The sequence below is a fragment of the Amblyraja radiata genome, chromosome 25 (assembly GCF_010909765.2).
Source record: "Amblyraja radiata isolate CabotCenter1 chromosome 25, sAmbRad1.1.pri, whole genome shotgun sequence".
Classification (NCBI taxonomy): domain Eukaryota; kingdom Metazoa; phylum Chordata; class Chondrichthyes; order Rajiformes; family Rajidae; genus Amblyraja; species Amblyraja radiata.
Genome location: NC_045980.1, coordinates 17,125,990 through 17,149,596, shown reverse-complemented (window position 1 = coordinate 17,149,596; position 23,607 = coordinate 17,125,990). Strand labels below are relative to the sequence as shown.

General features: G+C 43.8%; 1 protein-coding gene across 7 annotated transcripts in view; it reads right to left on the bottom strand.

Moving 5' to 3' along the window:
- sh2b3 (SH2B adaptor protein 3) overlaps positions 1-23,607 on the bottom strand; it is a 139,092-nt gene that overhangs the window by 5,052 nt on the left and 110,433 nt on the right. For all 7 annotated transcript variants that reach the window (XM_033043312.1, XM_033043309.1, XM_033043314.1 and 4 more), the window contains exons 5-7: positions 18,435-18,529; positions 12,202-12,416; positions 11,126-11,297 (exon numbers count right to left, since the gene is read on the bottom strand). In XM_033043312.1, the coding sequence (XP_032899203.1) occupies positions 11,126-11,297; positions 12,202-12,416; positions 18,435-18,529 (482 nt within the window). The remainder of the gene's footprint in view (positions 1-11,125; positions 11,298-12,201; positions 12,417-18,434; positions 18,530-23,607) is intronic.

Genomic DNA, 23,607 nt, shown 5'->3' with positions numbered 1-23,607 from the left:
TAAGGTCTGGCCTTAAATACTCTCGGCAGTGGGGAGACAAGAGGGCAGTTGCTGCAACATGGAGCTGCAATCTTCTGGAGGAGCCGTAAAGGGCCTGTCCCACCAGCATGCGATTGCAGCGTCTAGCGCGACCAAACATGGTCGCTTGAGGTGTACGGCAGCGCGGGGCCGACCCCACTTCGAACCGCGGAGGCGTATGGAGTTGTGCGGGGCTGGTCCTGACATCGCGCGGGGCTCCGAAAATCCTGCACTGTCCGAAAATTCCGCGCGCCAACGGCCTGCCGGCCCGCAGGCACGTTGAGGGCGTACGCAGCGTCTTGACGGCGTACGCCTAGCGCGTGACTTTGCGCGATGACGTCACCGCCGCGCGACGTCCAAATTCAGTCAGCCCGCCTCTACCAGCTGATTGGTGAGTATGACCAGCCCCGCACAACTCCATACGCCTCCGCGGTTGGAAGTGGGACCGGGCCCGCGCGGCCGTACGCCTCTAGCAACCACATGCTGGTGGGACAGGCCCTTTACATGCTAAGTTTGCTGCACAACCTGCTTCCACCAGTGGAGAAGGGTATGGGCCAAATGCAGGCAGCTGAGACTAGATGGGTCATATTGGTCAGCATAGGCAATTCAGGCTAAAGGGCCTGTTTCCATGCTGTACATTATGACGCTGCCTACATCACTGCTTGTGACCGAGTTGGAATGGATGATAAATAGCCAGGCTGAATTACTTTGACTTTTTTAATAAATGTACCTTCCCAAGTAGATGCCAGTGATGTAGCTATATTGGAAAGCTTGGTTATAAGCATGGCCAGTTCTAGAGTGAGTGCCTTCAGTAGTACACCCACAATGTCCTCTGATCCTTTTCGCCTGTGCTCTCAGCTAAATTTTATCCTTCAACATCACACAAACAGATGTCACATTACAGATTTTGAGAGCCTGCCCTGTATTATTTCGCTGCCAAATTTATACATAATAAAAAATAAATCACAGCAACTCCCAAAGTACCTTGAGCAAAAAACATAGAAAATAGATGCAGAAGTAGGCCATTCGAGCCTGCACCGCCATTCAATATGATCATGGCTGATCATCCAACTCAGGATCCTGTACCTGCTTTCTCTCCATACCCCCCTGATCCCTTTAGCCACAAGGGTCACATCTAACTCCCTCTTAAATATAGCCAACGAACTGGCCTCAACTACATTCTGTGGCAGAGAATTCCAGAGATTCGCCACTCTCTGTTGAAAAAATGTTTTTCTCAAATCTAGAGGATGACCTCAGCACCTGTGGAGGGAAATAGACAGAAAACATGTTTGGGTGAGACCCTTCCTCCCACTGATGCTTCCTGGCCCCTTGAGATCCTCCAGCAGATCAAGTTTTGCTTAAGATTCAAGCATCTGCAGTCTGTTACCAAATAAACTTGTTATATATAAAGCACGTTGGGACAACCCTCACAAAGGAATGTGAAAGGTGTTCATAAATGGCAAACCTTTTTCACCAAACATCTGCGTCTTTTGATGTTTACTGAAACCCTTTCTACCTGAGCCTTTCATGATTTTGAGATATCTAACGTGGGTTAGCTTGCAAAGAACCAAACTCCCACTGCACCCATTCCATCCTAATACTAGCTTCCTGGAGAGAAGTTGACAAAAAATGCTGGAGAAACTCAGCGGGTGAGGCAGTATCTATGGAGAGAAGGAAAGGCGACATTGTGGGTCGAGACCCTTCTTCAGACTCGACCCAAAACGTCACCTATTCATTCTCTCCATCGATACTGCCTCACCTGCTGAGTTTCTCCAGCATTTTTTGTCTACTTTCTCTTCTGCATTTCCTTCTTAAATAAACCCCTGGAGAGAAGAGCGTTTGTCACAGATTTAAAACGGTATTGATTTTTGAATGATGATCTCTTATTACACCAAGATGTATATGTGCCAATTAAACCAGAGCACAAAAATAACAAATCTGAAGACATTCCAACACAAATATTTATCACACGGCTACAGAAAATGTGTGCTTCAGAAAAAGTTTCCAAAGCAGAGTAGGTTTTGAACTCTGCACGTCTGATGTGTGTGGCGGAGGAGATGGAGCTGTCTAGGAACCTCAACAATTTGTTGGTGAGAACATACCAGCAGCATAACTGATGTTTTACATAAGATAATATACACTGACATCCACCATCTTCTGCGAGTTTCTGCGGTTGTGGGAAACATCAGTGTGGGGAGTTAAACACATTCCTATCTCATGGATCTGTCATTACCATGAGCATTCCCATGTAGAGGAGTGAAGCTCCCTTTACACTCCTAACAATCTGCTTCAGCTCCTATGCAAGGGGATTTCTCTGCTGCACTTCTCTTCTATTTTCCACACTAACAAGTCTTGCGCCCGTCCAATAGATGGTGGTAGCAAGTCACATACAGCATGCCGCTTCCTGCAGGAAGCTGAAAACACACTCCGCACCAGTTTTCAGGTTAATTTGATGTTATATCATTTAGAAACTCGTTAAATAATTACTGTGGAGATGATTCATAAATCATTGCAACAAAGTTTCTGCCAGTCTACAATCATTAGATGGTCTTGTGTTACTTGAGTTTCATACTCAAAGCTGTTACAGTAAAATTCTAATACTTTAGCTTAATTAAGTTTAGAGATACAGCATGGAAACAGTCCACGCTGACCTTCAATCACCCATTCACTGAATTAATTTCCACATGCCTCGACTCCATCCTATCCCCCTGGTCCAATCCCTTCCTACCTATATCCAAGGCACCTCACACGCTCTGGATAAGTCGCGCTGATTGCGTAATTTCCGGTGAGTGTAGAGGTCATGCTGATTGCGGAAGTGCCGCTGACTGCGGAAGCCCCACAGTAGAGAGGCCGCGGTCAGCCGTGTGAGTAGATTCAAGAAAGTTCACTGTCATATATATATATATGGTGTGTGAGTCAGTGTGTGCGAGTGTGAATGTATGTGTGTGTGAGTGAGTGTGTGTGTCTATTGGAATTGGTGGAGAGGTGGAATATTGCGTTGGGGACCAGCCCTCCCGTGTGAAGCTGGGACCCAACGGGTCCCACTTAGTCCAGTTTACACTAGTTCTATGTTATCCCACTTTCACATCCACTCCATACACACTAGGGGCAATTTACAGAGGCCAATTAACCTACAAAACCACACATTGTTGGTATGTGGCAGGAAAAGCATCCGGAGGAAACCCACGCGGTCGCAGGGAAACATGCGACCTCCACACCGACAGCACCCGAGGTCAGGATTGCCTGGCGTGCTGTTACTCCAACAGTCTTATGAAAGAAAAGTGTTTGGTTATCAATATGAGCAACATCCAATCGTCTGGAAAATCTACTCATCCAGCACCAAGGGCACGGATCACTGGAGTTTCACTGTACTGTCAGATAGCAATAACTGACATGATGCCATCTATAAAGCTCCATGGAGTAATGGTGACTAGAGACCACAGACTGCCAACACTAAAAGCAATAAAGCCTTTACCTCTTCCTTTTTTTCCCACTCCTGAAATTGTACTGTCGTCCTGCACTTCGGACTTCCCCAGCACAATCAATATACAATACAAGTGGCATGTCACCCACTTAAAGCCATGTGCAGCTGTGATTTGAACACAACTCTTACAATACACACAAAGAATACAGAAATCCTGGTGTTAATTTTAACGTACAGCATTCAAGACCTTTAACATGGGGGTTTCTTCACAAATCACTTTTTTTTTAAAAATGTAGCAGGGTGGAAACTCAGTGAAAATGCAAAGTGTCATCACCCTAAGGATGAGTTTGTTGAAGAATTGCCTTAAGTTACCTGCAATCAACTACAGGGACAGTTTCTGGCTGGGATGCTTTCCTTTGAGCCACCTGCAGGTGGCGATGGCACTCAATTTGCAATTGTTCAATTTGCAATTGAATGAAAATTGAAGATAAAAAATTGAACCTTTCACCTGTTGCAGTGAAATTAGATTTCTCAATAATAGAAGAATATGGATTAGACTGTAGAGATACAGTGCAGAAACAGGCCATTTGGCCCGCTGAATCCACACCGACCAGCGATCATCCCAGACACTAACACTGGGGACACTTAACATTTTTATCAAAGCCAATTAATCTACAAACCAGCATGTCTTTGGAGTGTGGGAGGAAACCGGAGCACCCGGTGAAAACCCACGTAGGTCACCAGCAAAACATACAAAGTCCATACAGACGGCACCCGTAGTCAGGATCGAACCCGTGGCTCTGGCACTGTAAGGCAGCAACACTCCCACTGTGCCTCTGGTCTCATTTAGTAAAAATATTGGGCTTGAACTACATTGTTGCTCTACTTCATTATAAAAACTCACTTCCTCTTTTGCATGTTAGATGAATGGATATGATTTTATTGAAACATAATATCCCAAGGATGCATGACAAAAGTGGATGTTCGGCTCACAGGAGAGTCTTGAACAAGACTTCTGCTAGACAACAGTTGCAAGGGAATAATTGTTTAAATTCTGATTCAAAAATATTTCTGCTCAGAATGGAAATCTCTGAAATTCTTTACCCCAGAGGGTTGTGGAGGCTGGATCACCAGATGTGGCTGCAGTAGATAGGTTTTTGACACATCAGGAAATTCAGGGCTATGGGGAAGAAGCACAGAAGAGGAATCAAAGCCTGGAGCAGATTAGCCATGATCATGTTGAATGGTGTGGCAGGTTCAAGGGCCTTTCTCCTGATTCCTGAGTGTATCTTCACTGTAATTAATGCATGACCTAGGACACATGCAGAAAAAGATCCATGACCGAAAAGCCTAGTGACGTTATAGAGGTTTAGTTTAGTTTAGAGATACAGCGCGGAAACAGGCCCTTGGGCCCACCAAGCCCGCGCGAGCAGCGATCACTGCACATTTACACTATCCTGTACACACCAGGGACAATTTACACTTATACCAAGCCAATTAACCTACAAACCTATAGGTCTTTGGAGTGTGGGTGGAAACCGAAGATCTCGGAGAAAATCCACGCTTTCCACAGGGAGAATGTACAAACAACACCTGCAGTCACGATCAAACACTTGTCTCTGGCACTGCAAGGCAGCAACTCTACTGCTGCACCACTGTGCCACACTACAAGGCCTTGTACAAGATCTTGAGGAATAGATAAAGTAAATGCACAGTCTTTTACTCAGTTAGAGTAAGTGTTCCCAACCTTTTTCGTCCCGTTTACCCCTGGCAACTTTAATAGCACATAACAATGTCCTTTCACTTATTTATGAACAACTAATGTTGAACAGATACCGGTATACCAGAACCAAACACTCAGTCAATGAGAAAAAATATGTACAAATCCATAATCAACAAATGTACCCCCTGGGAAGGTGAAATTTATCCCCTGCGGGTAAATTTACCCCAGGTTGGGAACCCTTGGAGTAAGGAAGTCGAGAACCAGATGACATAGGTTTAAAGTGAGGGGGGGATAATTAATAAAACCTGAAGGGGGACTTTTTTCTTAAACACAAAGGGTGGAAGGTATATAGAACAAGCTGCCGTAGGAGGTAGTTGAGGCAGGTACTATCACAGAGTGTAAGAAACATTTAGACAGGCGCATGGGTAGGAGAAGGTTTGGAAGAATATGGGCCAAACGCAGGCAGGTGGGACTAGTGTACTAGTGTTGGTTGGCGTGGGCAAGTTGGACTGAAGAGCCTGTTTCCTGCCCCAAATTGTGGCCAAATCAGCCACCAATGCAAGACCCACCAATGGATTTATTTTGTACACTTGGGCTATAAATTAAATACTTTGAATAAACTGGATCAAGGAAGTGGTGCTGTTTGTCAGAAATAAAATGTGCACAGTACATCAACGTCACAGTAAAGATGGGGATGTGGCAAGTGGTTCTGGTAAGATGTTCTTGTTATCACGCCATTGTTACTGGATTTGGTAGAGGAAAGAACTGAGAAAGATTCACCTATTCCCGAAACTACAAAGCCATTTCCTGTCACCAATCTCTAAATGCTAAATATTATTGAATCAAACAATATAAAACGTTAAACCAAAGATAACAGAAGGAATTGTCAGCCTGAAAATGGAAGTCATCAGTATCAACTCAGCTACCCGACAGAAAAGCTCCATTAAATAAACTCAGGATTGCTGATTACAGGTCATGTAAAGTGGGAGAAATCACTACACTCACACAAAAGGAACAAATGTTGCTTTGTAACCTCACGATACAACTCTAACACAATGGCCCACACTATACCCACTCGGCATTCCATTCCAGACCTTCCTGTTACATGCAGAGTAAGCATATTACTGTAGGTACACAAAATTGCTGGGGAAACTCAGCGGGTGCAGCAGCATCTATGGAGCGAAGGAAATAGGCGACGTTTCGGGCCGAAACCCTACTGTGATGCATTGATTAGTAAGCTGGGCAGAACATTGCGGCGTTAAAGAAAAGGATTTCAGTCAAGTCCTCATGAAGAATCCAGAATATCTGACTGTTATGGGACATACAAATTTAGTGTAATTTAAGGAACTATTTTCTTAGTGGCATTTCCATTGGACATTCCAGGCAAGGCACTGGAACGGATGAGCCAGATTGGTTGAGCAAGATTCTCAAGCTGGAAAAGGCGCAGAGAAGATTTATGAGGATGTTGCCAAGACTCTAGTGCCTGAACTATAGGGAGAAGTTGAGCAGGTTGAGCAGACTTTATTCCATGGAGCACAGGAGGATTAGGGGTGATCTTATACCAATTGTTTTATGACTGTTGGCAGATCAATTCCCCTCATGGGATGAATAAAGTTCTATCGTATCATATACCAAATTATGAGAGGAATAGATCGGGTAAATGCACAGTCTTTTGCTCAGAGTAGAGGGATCGAGAACCAGAGGACATAGGTTTAAGGTGAGGGTGGGAAAGATTTAATAGGAACCCGAAGGGTAACTTTTATTTTTAAACAAAGGGTGGAGGGTGTATGGATTAAGCTTCTGGAGGAGTAAATTGAGGCAGGTACCATTGCACAGGTTAAGATATATTTAGACAGGATAGGTTTGGAGGGATATGGGCAAAACGCAGGCAGGTGGGACTAGTGTAGAATGGACATGTTGGGCCGAAGGGCCTGTTTCAGAAAAAAACAAATGCCCTTCCAACATAGGTGGCTGTTCCACATCCTAACGCCAGGCAGTGGCTCACAATTACCAGGTGTCAGGGCAAGCTCAGCACTCTGCTGATATTGTAGAAAAAAGGAACTGCAGATGCTGGTTTACAAAAAAAAGACAAGGTGCTGGAATAACTCAATGAATCAGACAGGTGGCATTTCGGGTCGGTACCCTTCTTCAGGCTGATTTGGGGCGTGGGTAGAGAAAGAGGGGAAATAAAGCTTTCTTCCACCACCAATCAGCCTGAAGGGTCCCGACCTGAAATGTCACCTATCCATGTTCGCCAGAGATGCTGCCTGATCTGCTGATTTACAAGAAATATTGTATAAATGTGCCGGGCTGACTTAAAGCAAAACTAATTAATGATCTAATGGGAAACTATACAGAAATAATAAAATTAGTAGAAGATGACAACCCCTTAAAACTGAAGCTATGCCAAAGTAACGTCTTTGGCAATGAATCTCACATACAATTCACTTTTGCAAACTTGCCAAAATGGTCAGGCAGCCATGGGTGGTGGGCAGAAACGCTGCACAAATTGACTCCTAGATGGGTAACGAGTGGTGGCAGCACTGGGTTCAACAGCCGTTCCCTGTCTAATGAAGCTCAAATCATTGTCTGGCCGGGTGGGGGGGGGGGGGGGGGGGGGGGGGGGGGGGGGAGCAGGAAATAAAAATCGCAAATATTCTACTATAACTTAAAAGACCTTTGATGGTGCTGAATAATGACAAACTGACACATTTGTTTAGTTTACTCCATAAATGTGCACAATAACAGAAACAAGTTGTATCCAAGGACAGTGTGTTTTAAGATGATTGTCACAGACGGCGGTGGGTATTTTTAAAGCAGGGATTGATAGGTTCTTGATTAGTAAGGGTGTCAAAGGTTACGGGGAGAATGTAGAATGTGGTTGAGAGGGAATATTAGATCAGGCATGATCTAATGGCAGAGCAGACTCAATGGACCAAATGGTCTAATTCTGCTCCTGTGTCTGATGATTTTACGATCATTCAGACAGTAAAGAGTGTATAGAGGAGATCATGGCTCACAGTGGCTGAAGCTGAAGGAGCGCCGTGCTGGAACAGGTATTGATTTGTACCAGCGATCAAAGTGTGTGATGGACTTTACCGGGTCTTGAAGATGAGATGGTTATAACAACCAAAGTTAAATATGAGCACCAAATTAAATACAAGGTAGACCTCAGTGAAACCAGTGTCACCATTTTAGAGAATATTCAATTACAGTGCAGACATTTGTAGCAGGAAGGGTTTGTTTCATTAATAAATCAAGTAGATTATGTGTTGCAATCACATGAATCAATGCATATTACACAAAGCTTGGATACATTATTTTACATTATTAAATGTTTGTGAATTATGCCTTTTATTGAATTTCTTGCAAAGCTATAAAGGTTCCACTGATTATGTTCAGTAGTTATTTAATAAATATAATCATAGTTCATGATCCATTGAAAGCAGTGTTGTGAAAGTTTGTTACAATGTCTCAATTTACTTCGGATTTCGTTCAATTTTATGTATCCAGAGCAGCAAGATTCAAATCATTTTTGCAACCAATTATCATAGTCCAACTTAAAAAAATGACAGTCAGCACCCTTGTGAAACTTTGCTAAGTATTCTTGTCCCACATGAATCTGTAATTCTTCCTGCTACTTTTTGCTCTGCAAAGCCTGACAATCTCACTGTTTCAGCCCTATCCATCCTTCATCTCAGAGCAGGTCATGAAATTTCCCTTCCTGGGAGAGCTCATTGTAACTCGCAGTAACAAAGGAAATAAGAAGCCACAAAAAAGCTAAAACATGTATCAGCCAAGGGCTCCTAAAGCTAGAAATCTGAAATAAAACAGAAAATGCTAAGTTACTCAGCAGGTCAGGCCACATCGGAGGAGAGGAACAGAGCTGATGTTTCACGTCGGTGACCTTCAAATACAAGGTTCATGCAAAGCCCCTCCCCAGTAGATGGAAAAGGTACTCTGGTGTCTAGTTTCCAGGGTCTCAAGACAAACATTTGCCTCTCAATTCACCTGCTCTGATGAAAGATCAGCAATCTGTAGTGTAACTGTTCCTCTCTCCACCTAAACTAATTCATATTTTCTTTCCCTTTTAGTGGAGGAGAATAAAGAGAAAGGGGAATGGACAGGCGATGTTTCGGGTTGGCACCCTTCTTCAGACAGAACCAAAATGTCACTTTCCATTCCCTCCACAGATGCTGTCTGACCCGCTGAGTTCCTCCAGCACTTTGTGTTCTGATACTAACATGCATCTCAAAATTTGGATTCAACTCTGAAACAGACAACGGGATTTTTTTTTTTTTAAATGCTGTCAGTTTGGCACAGGACAAGAATTGCTATTAAGTGTGGAAACTTGCCCTTCGGCCCAACTTGCCCATGCCAACCAACATGTCCCATTTACACTAGTCCCACCTGCATGCATTTGGCCCATACCCCACTAAACCTCTCCGATCCATGTACCTGTCCAAATGTTTGTTAAACGTTGTGATAGTATCTGCATTAGATTTAAAATAATTTATTATCTCTCTTAATGCTTTTACCATCACATTAGTTGCCGCAGTCAGGGGGGGGGGGGGGGGGAGGGGGGAGATGATCAGAAGCAAGGATCACTAGATGATCGCTGCCAGTACCATTCAGTGTTCCGGCAACAGGAAGGAAGCTTGTTTGTACAGGGTGAACTGAACAGCCAAACTTCAGTCAGTAACAGATGGAAAGCTTTATCACAAAGCAGTGCACACTGAGAAAGCTTGGTCGGAAATGACAGAACTCATCCCAGCTGCGACGGGCAGGCTGAGCAATCGGGGGCACTGGGAATTGAACTTCTGGACATCTAGGGTGGGAAGCCAGTCCTCATGCTTCCAGGCTATGAACCAATCCCCTGATTTTACGTTGACTTTTCAATGCTCTGATTCAAACCTGCAAGACATTTAAAGAAGGCTCACTGAGTTCTAATGCACTTGGCCTTCTAACCACAGCCCAACCCACAATCACTTCTTTAGAACAGAGTGCAAAGGATGAGCTCACATTAATTCTATTAATCCAAAAGCTCATTTATATAATTAACTACCAATCGCTATTAATACAAAGAGCTTGAAAAAGGGTCCCAACCCTTGTTCTCTGCCAAACCATGTCCTCCAGAGATGCTGCCTGACCCGCTGAGTTACTCCAGCACTTTGAGGCCTTTTCTATAAACCAGAATCTGCAGCTTCTGGTTTTTCTATTTATATAAGTTGACAGTGTAAAATTAATTCCTTCTACAAGCATTCAGGAACAAGTGCTTACAAAACTGGATGTAGGCATTAGTGTGAGCAACAATGAGCAGCATCCCTGAGTACAGGATCAAGAGTTTCTCGGTTAAGTGGCAACCGCTGACCTTTAGTACACATGTTCACAAACACTGATCAAGTTGGGACCTTTTGGGTCGACTGCCACAAAGTAGAAATTTTTACAAGTTTAAAAAAAAAAAAATCTGTGATCCAACATGGAAACAGCAACTTTGGCCCACAGAGTCCATGCAGACCATCAATGACCCGTTCACACTAGTTTTATGTCATCCCATTTTCTCATCCACTCCCTGCACACAAGGAAGAATTCACAGTGGGCCAATTAACCTACAAACCCTCACGCCTCTGGGATGTGGGAGGAAACCAGCGCATTCAGAGGAAGCCTGCGTGGTCACAGGCAAAACATGCAAACTCCACACAGGTCAGTATCAAACCCGGGTCTCTGGTGCTGTGAGGCGTTTGCTCTGCCCCTAAAGGCAGCTTACTTATCAAACGATCGCTAAGATTCGGAAATGTCATCACTGTCCTTAAAATAAAGGCAGAAGAGACTCAATTTAAGTTGAGCTGATGCACTGGCAGTATTTCCACAGATTCCTATTTACCAACAAAGCTATCTAATTACATTCTCGCATCAATAAAAGTGCTGCAGTGATACTGTCAATGCCAATGGGGTCTTACCTTGCTGGGCAGGAATGGCGACCACATAGCTGGACAGTTTGACTTCGCAAGCTGTACCACACTCCAAAGGGATGGCGTACGTCCCAAAGTAGTTCAGCATCTCTGTGACAGATGGGAAACGGAAGTGCTGGACCAGGCACTTCCCTGTCTCCGTCACAAGCAGTCGTAGATGCTTAAAAAGTTAGAACAACATTAGTCAATCCCAGGGAATTTACCGCATGTTAGTTATTGAATAATGACTAACAACTAAATAACAATAATGCCAGCAGGCTGAAAAAAAATGTTCAGCTTTGTTTCTAATGGTTAATTTCGATCCTATTTTTAGTCAGGGACACAGACTTGAACATCTGCCACACACTGGCAGCCCTGAAGCATAATCCTGGGGTTGCTGCAATTTCTTCCTGCACTTTATCCCACCCAGTTTTCCAGATTCAGATAGCATGTAACTTGTAAATGCTCCTCTATTATTTAACATGAACGCAAGGGGAAATAAACAGATTAACAGGAGTTGAAGTAAATTACTGGAATCTGCTAGAGTGATTTAGACATCATGGATCAGTGAAGAGTTGCTGTTCTACAACGTGACCCCGTGCTCTCCAACAATCAGTCTTTCGTCTTAGTTTTGATGGAGGAAGGTGGTTTTATGAAGAAATTATTTTCATCCATGTAGCCCATATATGGCAACTCCCAGAGAAGCAATCCCAATCCTCCTCCTCTCTGTCACACACACATGCCCATTAATTTCCCTATGATTCTTGCTTCCATTAACCTACATCAACAACAACTCTCTGCTTCTCTTGCCACTTCGGATGGCACAGTGGCACAGCAGGTAGAACCACTGCCTCACAGCGCCAGGCAAGTTATTAGTTAGAAACAATTGCTTCCAGTTTAAAGTATCTTGAGAAACAGTTGAAATAAAAGGCACTCTACATGCAGGTTGTTATGTGCCTCATCTTCTATTGACATTTGCAAACCAATAAGGCAATGCCACAAATGCATCCGCACCCACACAGCTTTGACTATGAATAATTTAAAGTGCACGGGCTAAATTGGCTCTGCCATCAAATTCTCAGTACCTTTGCTCTCCCTCGATAGTTGAAGGTGAGGACATATTCTCCCCGCTGCGTTTCGCTCTGCCGCACAAGAAACACGCCGTGACCCTCTGTTCCTGGAATCTGCACCAGCTGTGCCGCTTTGAATCGGGAGATTGGGCCATGAAACCAGGCGTAAGATGAGAAGAGTTGGTCGGTCTTGTGGTAGGGCTGTTCTGTGGAGCAGTGGTGTGCAGCTCCTGACCAAAAAAAAAGAAAACGTTTCGGAATCAGTTTTTTTAGACGAGATTCTTGTGATAATTTTTGCAACAAATCTGTGCAAGGCTGGCTTGGTTGTTTTGCTCACAAGCTATCTGTTAAAATTAGCAGCATGACATATTTCATTATGTGAAGAAAAGTTGTTCTAATAAATAAATTCTAACTGAACAAACTTATACAAGCATCTTAACGTGGTGAAATAATTCTAATGAAGGAACACTCTCGGCAGCACAGTGGCGCAGCAGTAGAGTTGTTGCCTACAGCACCAGAGACCTGGGTTCAATCCTGACTACAGGTGCTGTCTGTACGGAATTTGTACATTCTCCCCATGATTGCGTGGGTTTTCTCCGGGTGCTCCAGTTTCCTCCCACTCTCCAAAGACGTACGGGTTTGTAGGTTAATTGACCGGTAAAAATTATAAATTGTCCCCAGTGTGTAGGATAGAGGCAGTGTATGGTTAATTGCTGGCTGGTGTGTACCTGGTGGGCTGAAGGGCCTGTTTCTGAGCTGTATCTCTGAACTAAACTCAACTTCAAAAGGCATAACTTGCTACAGATCACTCAGCAGAAATTCACAAGATGACGGTTGTATTTAGCCAACCTGAAGCAGCTTTTTACTGATTGTGTAAAGATTGGATAAAAGTAATGAAAACTTGGCAATCCAAAATGGTTTTGATAAAGTTCCACCACAATGATTAAAGAAGATATTACCAAACAACAGGCAGTCAGTCTCTGAAATACTAGAATATAAATAGCCAGCAGTAAGATGAGTGTGCTCAACTTGCAACCAGGTTGCAGCTGGGACTATTGTGCTCCAGTCTTGTGCCACGGGACCGTGCTATTTTTACTGACTGGTTGACCTTCCGTTGAGCAAACAGATGCTCCACGTTTGCAGATAAGACCAAATTAGGAGAGAGTGTTGACGAATCATAGTCTTACAGCATGGAAACAGGCCCTTCGGCCCAACTCATCCATGCTTACCAAGATTCCCCATCTATACCAGTCCCACCTGCCCACATTTGACACATATCCCTCTGAACCTTTCTTATCCATGTACCTGTCCAAGTGTATTTTTAAAGTTGTTATAGTACCTGCTTCAACTACCCCCCTCTGAAAGTTCATTCCATATACCCACCACAATCTGTGTGGAAAAAGCTGCCCTTCAAATTCCTTGCCCCTATCCTTGATAGAATAGGGGCAAAAGTCTTGCCCCTATTCTTGATAGAATAGCCCTCTAGTTCTTGATTCCACTACCCTGTGCAAAAGACTGTGCATTCACTATCTAGTCTCCTCACAATTTTATACACCTCTGTAAAGTCACCCCTCAACCTCCAGCACGCCAAGGAATAAAATCTTAACCAACCCAACCTCTCCCTTAGCTCAGGCGCTCAAGACCTGGCATCATCCTTATAAATCTTTTCTGCATTTTTCCCAGCTGGATGAAAAAGTGAGATAACATAGAACTAGTGTGAACAGGTTATCGAAGGTCGGCATGCACTCAGTGGGCCGAAGAGCCTGTTTCTATGCTGTACCTTTTAATTAATTAATTTTGCTAGACACACATGCACACACACACGTCCCTGGCCCAGCCGCTGGCAACCACTGTAATCTGTGTGTTTAGAATAAACAGAAACAGAGATCGGTTTCCGCACGGCAACACCCACTCCATTCTATGAGAGAAGATTAGTGATTAAGACAGAAGGAACAAAGGGGACTAATAACAGCTTGCAGTAATGTTGCTGAAAGACAAATGCTGTTCACACCCAGTCAGATGCCTGAAGAATGATTAGGCTGGGCAGGCCATGCAGGTGAGGAGGGAGGAGGTGGGTTGGTCTGTACCCTGCCCTGGTGTGGTGGTAATAAGGAATTAAACTGATGTTTCTGAAATAGTGGTCATAGAGTCATCTCGCACAGAAACGGGTCCTTCGGCCTAACTTGCCAATCCGACCGATGCCTCATCTGCGTTAGTTCCACCTGCCTTTGTTTGGCCTATATCCTTCTACACCTGACTGAGATGGTATTACTTGGATCAAAACCCAAGAAAGAGATGTTACTCGGTAAACTGGGAAATTTGACTGCCTATGTCAAACAAGAAGTCACAAGCCTGGGGGTAAAAGTTGACAATGATCTTAATTTTAAATCTCACATAAATAAGGTTACAAAGTGTGCTTTCTATCACCTCAGAAATATTGCTAAAGAACGGCCTATCTTAACTAACATGACTGTAAAAAACTCAAACATGCTTTCATATTAAGTTGACGATTACTGTAATGCCTTATTTACCAGTCTCTGGGTGGCACCACCAGCAGTGGCTGCCTCGTCAACAGTATGTCCTTTCTTATTTTTAGTATGTGTTAAAAGTATGCTTTAGTGTTCCTTGCTTTGTTTTATGTGGGGGGGGGGGTTGCAGGAAACATTTTTTCAATCTCTTACTTCGACGGAGATGTGAATTTTTTCTGTATCTAACATCGTGGAGTTGGCGGCCTTTCCTAGAGACCGACCTGGCGCTCCAATCCGCTGGAGTCTGCGGGACTTTAACATCGTGAAGCCCGTGGTCTCTGGTAAGAAGAGGCCGACTCGGGAGCTCCATGCGAGTTTCAACCGCCCCGACGTGGGAGTTTTGATTACCCTGACGGGGGCTTCGATCGACGGCTGCGGGGGCTTTGATCGCCCCAACTACAGCTGGTTTGACTGCCCCGACCTTTATTGCCTTCCATCATAGCGAGGAATGTGGAATCCACTGTGGTGGATGTTTATGTTAACTTTTATGTGAGTGTATGTCTTGTAGCTTTTCACTTAGTATGGCTGTATGGTAACTCAAATTTCACTGTACGTTAATTGGTACACATGACAATAAACTGACCTTGAAACTTTGAAAAACCACCAACAAGTTACAGCTCATTCAAAATGCCGCAGCCTGGCTTTTATCAAATACCAAGAAAAGGGAACATATCACCCCAGTATTATACTCCCTTCACTGGATCCCTGTGAGATTCAGGATAGAGTATAAGGTTCTCCTTCTTGTCTATAAAGCCTTAAATGGCTTAAGAGCAGCATATTTTACAGAGTCCCTCCTCCCCTATGCCCTTACTCGAGTGCTCAGGTCTTCTGATGCTGGTCTGTTAGCCACTCAAAGCCGCAGCAATAAGAAAATTGGTGAAGCAGCCTTTATCAATGATGCCCCCAAGCTGTGGAATACACTACCCTGAGCTATGAGAGATGCCCACTCAGTTGACATTTTTAAACGGCAGCTAATAACTTTCTTTTCAATCAAGCTTTGATCTGACTTTACTTCTTCTGGTGACTGTAAAAATTACCTTTATTCCCTCGTATTTATCTCAGCATACCCCTCAGCAGCTTATGTGCTTATATAGTACACGGGACTCTGTATTTGACCTTATGTTTTTTGTCCTTTTACACTGAAATTTTTATTTTTTATTTTAATTTTATATTTTTATATAAATCTGCGATTTTTATGTCTATGTCCTTACTGTTTTAAATTGTATTTTTGTTTAGACCTGTGTTTTTGTGAAAAGCATTTTGGGTTGCATACAATTGTATGAAAAGTGCTAAACAAATAAAATTATTATTATTATTATCCATGTACCTGTCCAAACACTTTTTAAATGTTGTTATAGTACCTGCCTCAACTACCTCCTCTGGCAGCTCCTTTCATATTCCCACCTCACTCCGTGTGAAAAAGCTGCCAGGTAGGATTAAATAATTTGGAGTTGGCTGTAGAAACAAATAATATATCATCGAGCGGGAGCAGTGAGGGAGGGACTAACAAAACTATAATAACGGGGGTACAGTGAGAAAAGCGAGTCCGAGGAAGGGTCTCCACCTGAAACATCACCTATCTATGTTTCTCAGTGATGCTGTCTGACCTGCTTTTACTCCAACACTTTGTGTCTTTTTGTGGAACTGACTGCATTTGATGTGCATCTATTGCAACTACTCCACATTCTGTACAGTTAACTTAAACTGTATTCTTTTTAAAAGATAAAATCCAAAATCATTAATTTTATTTCCAAAACTTTACAGCTATGTTTGGGACAAAGACCCTTCATTTATTTATTTGCCTGTATTCCACAATTTGAGAACAAAAATCACATGTGGTTAAAGCGCACATTGTCAGATTTTAATAAAGGCCATTTTTACACATTTTGGTTTCACCATGTAGAAATTACAGCAGTGTTTATACATAGTCCCCCCATTTCGGGGCACCATAATGTTTGGGACACAGCAATGTCATGTAAATGAAAGTAGTCATGTTTAGTATTTTGTTGCATATCCTTTACATGCAATGACTGCTTGAAGTCTGCGATTCATGGACATCACCAGTTGCTGGGTGTCTTCTCTGGTGATGCTCTGCCAGGCCTGTATTGCAGCCATCTTTAGCTTATGCTTGCATTGGGGGCTAGTCCCCTGCAGTTTTCTCTTCAGCATATAAAAGGCATGGGTTTAGATCGGGTGATTGACTTGGCCACTCAAGAATTGACCACTTTTTAGCTTTGAAAAACTCCTTTGTTGCTTAAGCAGTGTGTTTGGGATCATTGTCTTGCTGTAGAATGAACCGCCGGCCAATGAGTTTTGAGGCATTTGTTTGAACTGGAGCAGATAGGATGTATCTATACACTTCAGAATTCATTATGCTACTGCCATCAGCAGTTGTATTATCAATGACAATAAGTGAGCCAGTACCTTCAGCAGCCATACATGCCAGAACACCCCCACCACTGTGTTTCACAGATGCTTTGGATCTTGGGCAGTTCCTTCTCTCCTTCATACTTTGCTCTCTTGCCATCACACTGATATCATATAAGTTAATCTCCGTCCCATAATCTCCGTCTCCGTCCCACAAGACCTTTTTCCAGAACTGTGGTTGCTCTTTTAAGTACTTCTTGGCAAACTGTAACCAGGCCATCCTATTTATGCGACTAACCAGTGGTTTGCATCTTGCAGTGTAGCCTCTGTATTTCAGTTCATGAAGCCTTCTGTGGACAGTGGTCATTGACAAATCCACACCGGACTCCTGAAGAGTGTTTCTGATCCGTCAGACAGGTGTTTGGGGTTTTTCCTTTATTATAGAGAGAATTCTTCTGTCATCAGCTGTGGAGGTCTTCCTTGGCCTGCCAGTCCCTTTGCGATTAGTAAGCTCACCAGTGCTCTCTTTCTTTTTAATGATGTCCCAAAGGTTTGGCTGATGTCTCTAACTGTTTTATTCTTGTTTCTCAGTATCATAATGGCTTCTTTGACTTTCATTGGCACAACATTGGTCCTCATGTTGATAAACAGCAATAAAAGTTTCCAAAGGTGATGGAAAGACTGGAGGAAAGACTAGGTGCTGAGAGAACTCTCCTATACCTGCATGTGATTTTTTTAAATTACAAATCTCAAATTGTGGAATACAGAGGCAAATAAATAAATGATGGATCTTTGTCCCAAACATTATGTTGGGCACTGTACATGGCTAGACTGCGGCAGCAACAGCACCACTCAACTAACCACCAGTTTGCAAAGTCACCATTTTTGCCTTTAATGAAGGTGAAAATTGTTGCCTCCAATTCAATGGGGGCTTCAATCATTGTCTGTGTGACACATTTAAATCTTAGCCCAACATTCAAATTCAAGCTTCAGTAGGTTAGTTTTAGAGACACAGTGTGGAAACAGGCCCTTCGGCCCACCAAGTCCATGCCGACCACCGATCATCCGTTCACGCTAGTTCTGTCCCACCTTCTTATCCACTCCTCACACACCAAAGGCAATTTATAGAGGGCCAATTAACCTCCCATCCAACCAAGTCTTTGCGATGTGGGAGGAAACTGAATCAACCGGAGGAAACCCACGCAGTCACAGGGTGAATGTGCAAAATCCACACAGACAGCATCCGTGGTCAAGATCGAACTCAGGTCTCTGGCACTGTGAGGCAGCAGCTCTACCAGTTGTGCCACTGTGCCACCCTGAAACCAGCTGAGAAAATGAGTGTCAACCACTTACCCTGGTGAATCAAATCTGCGGTGCCATCCACAGTGGCCGTTTGTGCACTGGCAGGGCGAGGTGTGGGGAGTAACTCCACATCAGGTCTCTCTGACCTGCAGATAAACAAAAGGAAACATTTCACACACTTCACCAAGGCTTCCTGTAAATTGCCCTGCAGACCAGATAGAAAATGGCAAACCAAATCTTGTGGTAAATAGTCTGCAGATGTTATTATATCTTACATTTTAGAAAAACAGTCCAGAATTTCCCTCTCCCCAATTTACCAGAGACACAAAGTAGCTTGGATAAACAGGACAATATCAGCCAGCATCAAAATCCAATACTTCCACACAGATCCTTTCCATTCCCTTTATCCTTTATCTCTACACTGTGGACGGCTTGATTGTAATCACGTATAGGCTTTTCACTGACTGGATAGCACAAAACAAAAAGGCTTTTCATTGTACCTCGGTACACATGACCAGAAGAATAAACTAATCTAACTACTCAGACTTTGATGAAACACAGGGTGCTGGAGGAACTCAGTGGGTCAAACCGCATCTGTGGAAGGAACAATGCTAATGAGATGACATTTTAGGTCGGGACCATTCTTCAGACTGATTGTTAAAGGTTCCAGCATCTGCAGTTTCTTGTGTCTCCAATTTACTACTCAGACTTTCAAATAAGTGTTTAAACTGTACACGCACATACTTTGCCAGAATGTAATCACTGAATCTGCTCAATCTTATCGTGAGAGTAACTACAATGTCAGCGAGTTTTTCCTGACTGGTTTTCCCTGTTGCTAATTTTCCCTTTAGGTTCAATTACATCCCGAAACATTTACTGGAGTCCAACCAAGGGTGCTGGTAGTAAGATATACGCCAGGGAGGACCACTGACAGAGTCTTTCGACAACCGATATACGAGTAATATAGAGACACGGCAAACTGCAGATGCTGGAATCTTGAGTAAAAAACAATGTGTGGGAGGAACTCAGGTCAGGCAGCATCTGTGGGGGAAAGGTCCCAACCCGAAACGTCGTCTGTCCACTTCCTCCACACGTGCTGCCCGACCTACTGAGTGACTCCAGCACTTTGTGTTTTACTTATGAGTAATACAGGATGATTGCGTCAATGTACTGATGTTCTCATTCTACCTGCTACTTACCATCAAAAGATGACTAATATCAGCAGCTAGATATAGGATTAATAAATCATTAAATCCTCCCTAGTCATCATTCCCTTTACACCAAAGGAACACATGTCACTGTTCATGATCCAGTTCCTGTCATACTAGACCATGGGCAGCACAGTGGCACTGCGGTAGAGTTGCGGCCTTATAGCGCTGGAGACCACGGTTCAATCCTGACTACAAGTGCTGTCTGTACGGAGTTGGTACGTTCTCCATGTGACTGTGTGGGTTTTCTCCGGGTGATCTGTTTTTTTTCCACATTCCAACAATGTGCATGCTTCTAGGTTAATTGGCCTCTGTAAATTGCCCCAAATGTGTAGGATGCGAAAGTGGTCCAAGATAGAATTAGTGTTTGGAGATCGAAGGTCGGAGTTGACTCGGTGGGCTCAAGGTCACATTTCCACACTGTATCGCTAAACTAAACTAAACCATACCATGTCATAGGAGCAGAATTAGGCCATTCAGCCCATCGAGCCTGCTCCACCAAACAATCATGGCTGATCTATTTTTCCCTCTCAACCCCATTCTCCTGCCTTCTCCCTGTGACCTTTGCCGCCTTTGATATGCACGTAACATGGTGCCTCTCACTGCATCCACTGGCACACTCATCTTTTATACCCCTTCCAGACGTCACAGATCGTAATTGGGGAATATCCTTGAGAGCAGGAGAAGGCCTCGCTGGTCAGCCTGGGTTTGCACCAAGGGGTGCGTGGAGAGTGCGGGCACAAGCAGCCTGAGACCACTCACCGAGCCACACACTGCGTTACTGAGCCGCGGGGCCCAGCACAGACAGAGTGAACATTAACTGGTCTGCAAGTCGCCTGGTGTACCACAAACTGGTCTTTTCATTAGCTCTCCGACTTCCAACCTTAAATTGGCTGATTAGCAAAGTGGGCGGAAAAGGATATTTTTTTTTAAAAAGGGGGGAATTTTATTAGTTTATAGATGGGCTTAAATTAAGTGTCCCATTGGCAGCAGAAGAAAGCAGGTCCCAAACAGCTGCGTTAATGTTGCCAAACCTGCAGCCAAGCGCTGAAAATCAAAGCAGTCATTTTCATTTAAATCAAATCAAAGCATTCTGTTCGTTACTGATGAAGCAGAATCTTGATAATTGTCTGAATTATTAGTGTACCACCGTGTTCAGCTGCCAAAATAAACACTGAATTTTGCCAGTTTGCATCACACCTTGTGCATCACAGCCCACAAATGGCTGTCTATAAACACCATGCATGTGGACTAAGGCTCGGGAAAAGGAGTAAAGAATCCGGGATATGGGTTCGAAGCAATCTGTGCGTCACTGAAATCAGGGCCAAGCCAAGCTATCGTGAGTTTTCACAGAGACGGTCAGGAAACGTGCGACTAATTCATGGAAACAAGGAAAGCAGTCGAGAGAAAACCGAGCGCACAGTTCTGTAAATCATACTATGATTCATTGCTGACATTCTTGGTATTTGAATAACAGGAAAAACCTCGCACTGAGGCAATCAGGAGGCCCAGATAAAGTGCACGCCTTGCAGGCTAACATGTGCTTCCTGCACTAGAAGCAACAATTGTCACAATCAATCCAGACCACTGCAAACCATACCTTTCATTGTCGTTAATCTCTCCCCCACTTCCAACCTCCAATGCCAGATTTTAAACATGCGTTAAAAACAACTCTTGGATTTTTTCATATCTAGCCTTCTTCTGGTTAACGTTTCTTTGCTGCAATAATCACACTGCCCTAGACCCACTCAAGTTTAATTCATGTTCATAAAGCTATACAAAGTAGAACAATGGCATTTACTCAGAGCAAACCTAAAAATCAGTTTTTAATAAAATGATAATAAATTTCAATATCTAAGATTACTTCAAATGAATCCCTACATTTTGAATCCATATAGTGTGAAGAATTAAAGGGTCAACAATTTAGCTCTGAAATATGAGTATTTCGCTTGGGCAGTTTACAACCCAATTAATTGGGCAATTAATTAAACGTTAATTTCTCTACTTTCAAGTAACACCAGCATTCCCTCCCCTCCCCTCTCCCCCCCCTCTCCCACCCTAATCACCCTAGTTCCACTGATCGCATCTTTGTATCCCTCTAGTTATCACACTTTTCCCAGCCAACAATGGGCCATTATGGGCTCCAACCTTTTTGAGGTTATCTGTAGCTGGCCCTGAATTGTCCTGGCCTTTTCTCGCCTCCAGTTTATCTTCCCGCCTCAACTTTCAGTCTGAAGAAGGGCTCATACCCGAAATGTCACCGAGTTTTCGACAGAAATGCTGCCTGACCTGCTGAGTTACTTCAGCATTTTGTGTCTATTTTGAGTGTTTGGAAATACACCTGCGCATGGAAAATCAATGAATACCGCAAAACATTTCATTGTTGTTCTTACTATCAGGAAGAAATGCTTTGATGTATGGAAGAATTATTATAGTTTAGATTTAGTTTAGTGATAAAGAGTGGAAACGTGCCCTTCGGCCCACCGAGTCCCCGCCGACCAGCGATCCCCGTACACTAGCACTATCTTACACTCTAGGAACAATTTACAATTTTTTTACTGAAGCCAATTAACCTACAAACCTGTACGTCTTTGGTGTGTGATAGGAAACCGGAGCACCTGGAGAAAACCCACATGGTCACTGGGAGAAAGTACATGCTCCATACAGGCAGCACCAAACCTGGGTCTCCAGCGGTGTAAGGCAGCAACTCTACTGCTGCGCCACCATGCCTCCCCTAGATTTGCGTAAATTTGATTTGTGCAAGGTTGAATTTCGGTAATTACATTCACCCTTAACCCGTGCAGCTCCTGTGTGTTTAAATAACTCCACACATGTCAGCCAGGTACTCCAGTTATAATTAACCCATTAACAGATGCTGAAGTGCAAATCGAAGATAGACACAAAATGCTGGAGTAACTAAGTGTGACAGGCAGCATCTCTGGAGAGAAGGAATGGGTGACGTTTCGGGTCGAGACCAAAGTTGGCACCGTGGTGAGCTACCAGCGGGTAAAAAGCGCAAGCTTTTTTTTGGGTGTCGGATAATTTTGTGTGAGTTAGCAAGGTGGAATTATGCAACTGCAAACATTTGTCACATAACAATCTTTTGTTTGCAGAATTTATCACTGATTGATGCCCGTGGTTCCCCCCTAGCTGCTGCCTGAGCTGTTTGCAAAATACACCGAGCAGGCTGGGATGCCAAAGTGAGAGGAGCTTGAGGATTTCAATCCCCAAGAAAATGGCAGCACCCCAGGCCTCTGTATAATGGTTCAGGGATCCTAGAGTTCCGTTGCAGGGTCTTGACCCAAAATAGTAACAATTCTTCTCCCCCCCCCCCCCCCCCCCCCCCCCCCCCCCCCACCACCCCCCCACTCATGCTGCTCGACCCACTACACTCCTTCAGCAGTTTGCCTAGATTCTAGTATCTGTAGCCTCTTGTCTGTCTCTCCAGGAACTCACTTATCCTTAATACTTTTCCACTGATATCTCTCATCAACACCCATGGGCAGAAGGGCAGCTGAAGGCCCAGGTGACAATGTGGAAACCACGTCAGCAATGTGCCAGAGCCCATCAGTTCACCAACTTGGAGGGCTGGAGAAGTTTCCAAGTTAAGGAGGCGTAAAGTCACAGGGGAACTGGGCAGATACACTACACATTTTGGACACGCTCAAGTCGGCAGAGGGTGTGGAGATGGGAGGGCATTCAGCAGGGCAACGGTTTGGAGATCCCAAGGTATGGATGAGGCTCCCGCAGCAGGTAAGCCAACACTCATTCCACAACGCTACATCGGTGACGTTCCCTTGGACAAGTTGCAGGGGTGATCCAAAGCCCAGTATATTTATGTCTTAATAAACCAAAACAAACTTATTGACATTTGAAACGCTCTACCTGCTGTGTCTACTCATGTGATGTGATTACAATCAACATCTTTTTTAGATAATTGAAAGTCATATTAGAAAGCACCAATGTACAGTAACAACTTGGGAACATACAACTGATGACAAAACAGTGGCACGGGC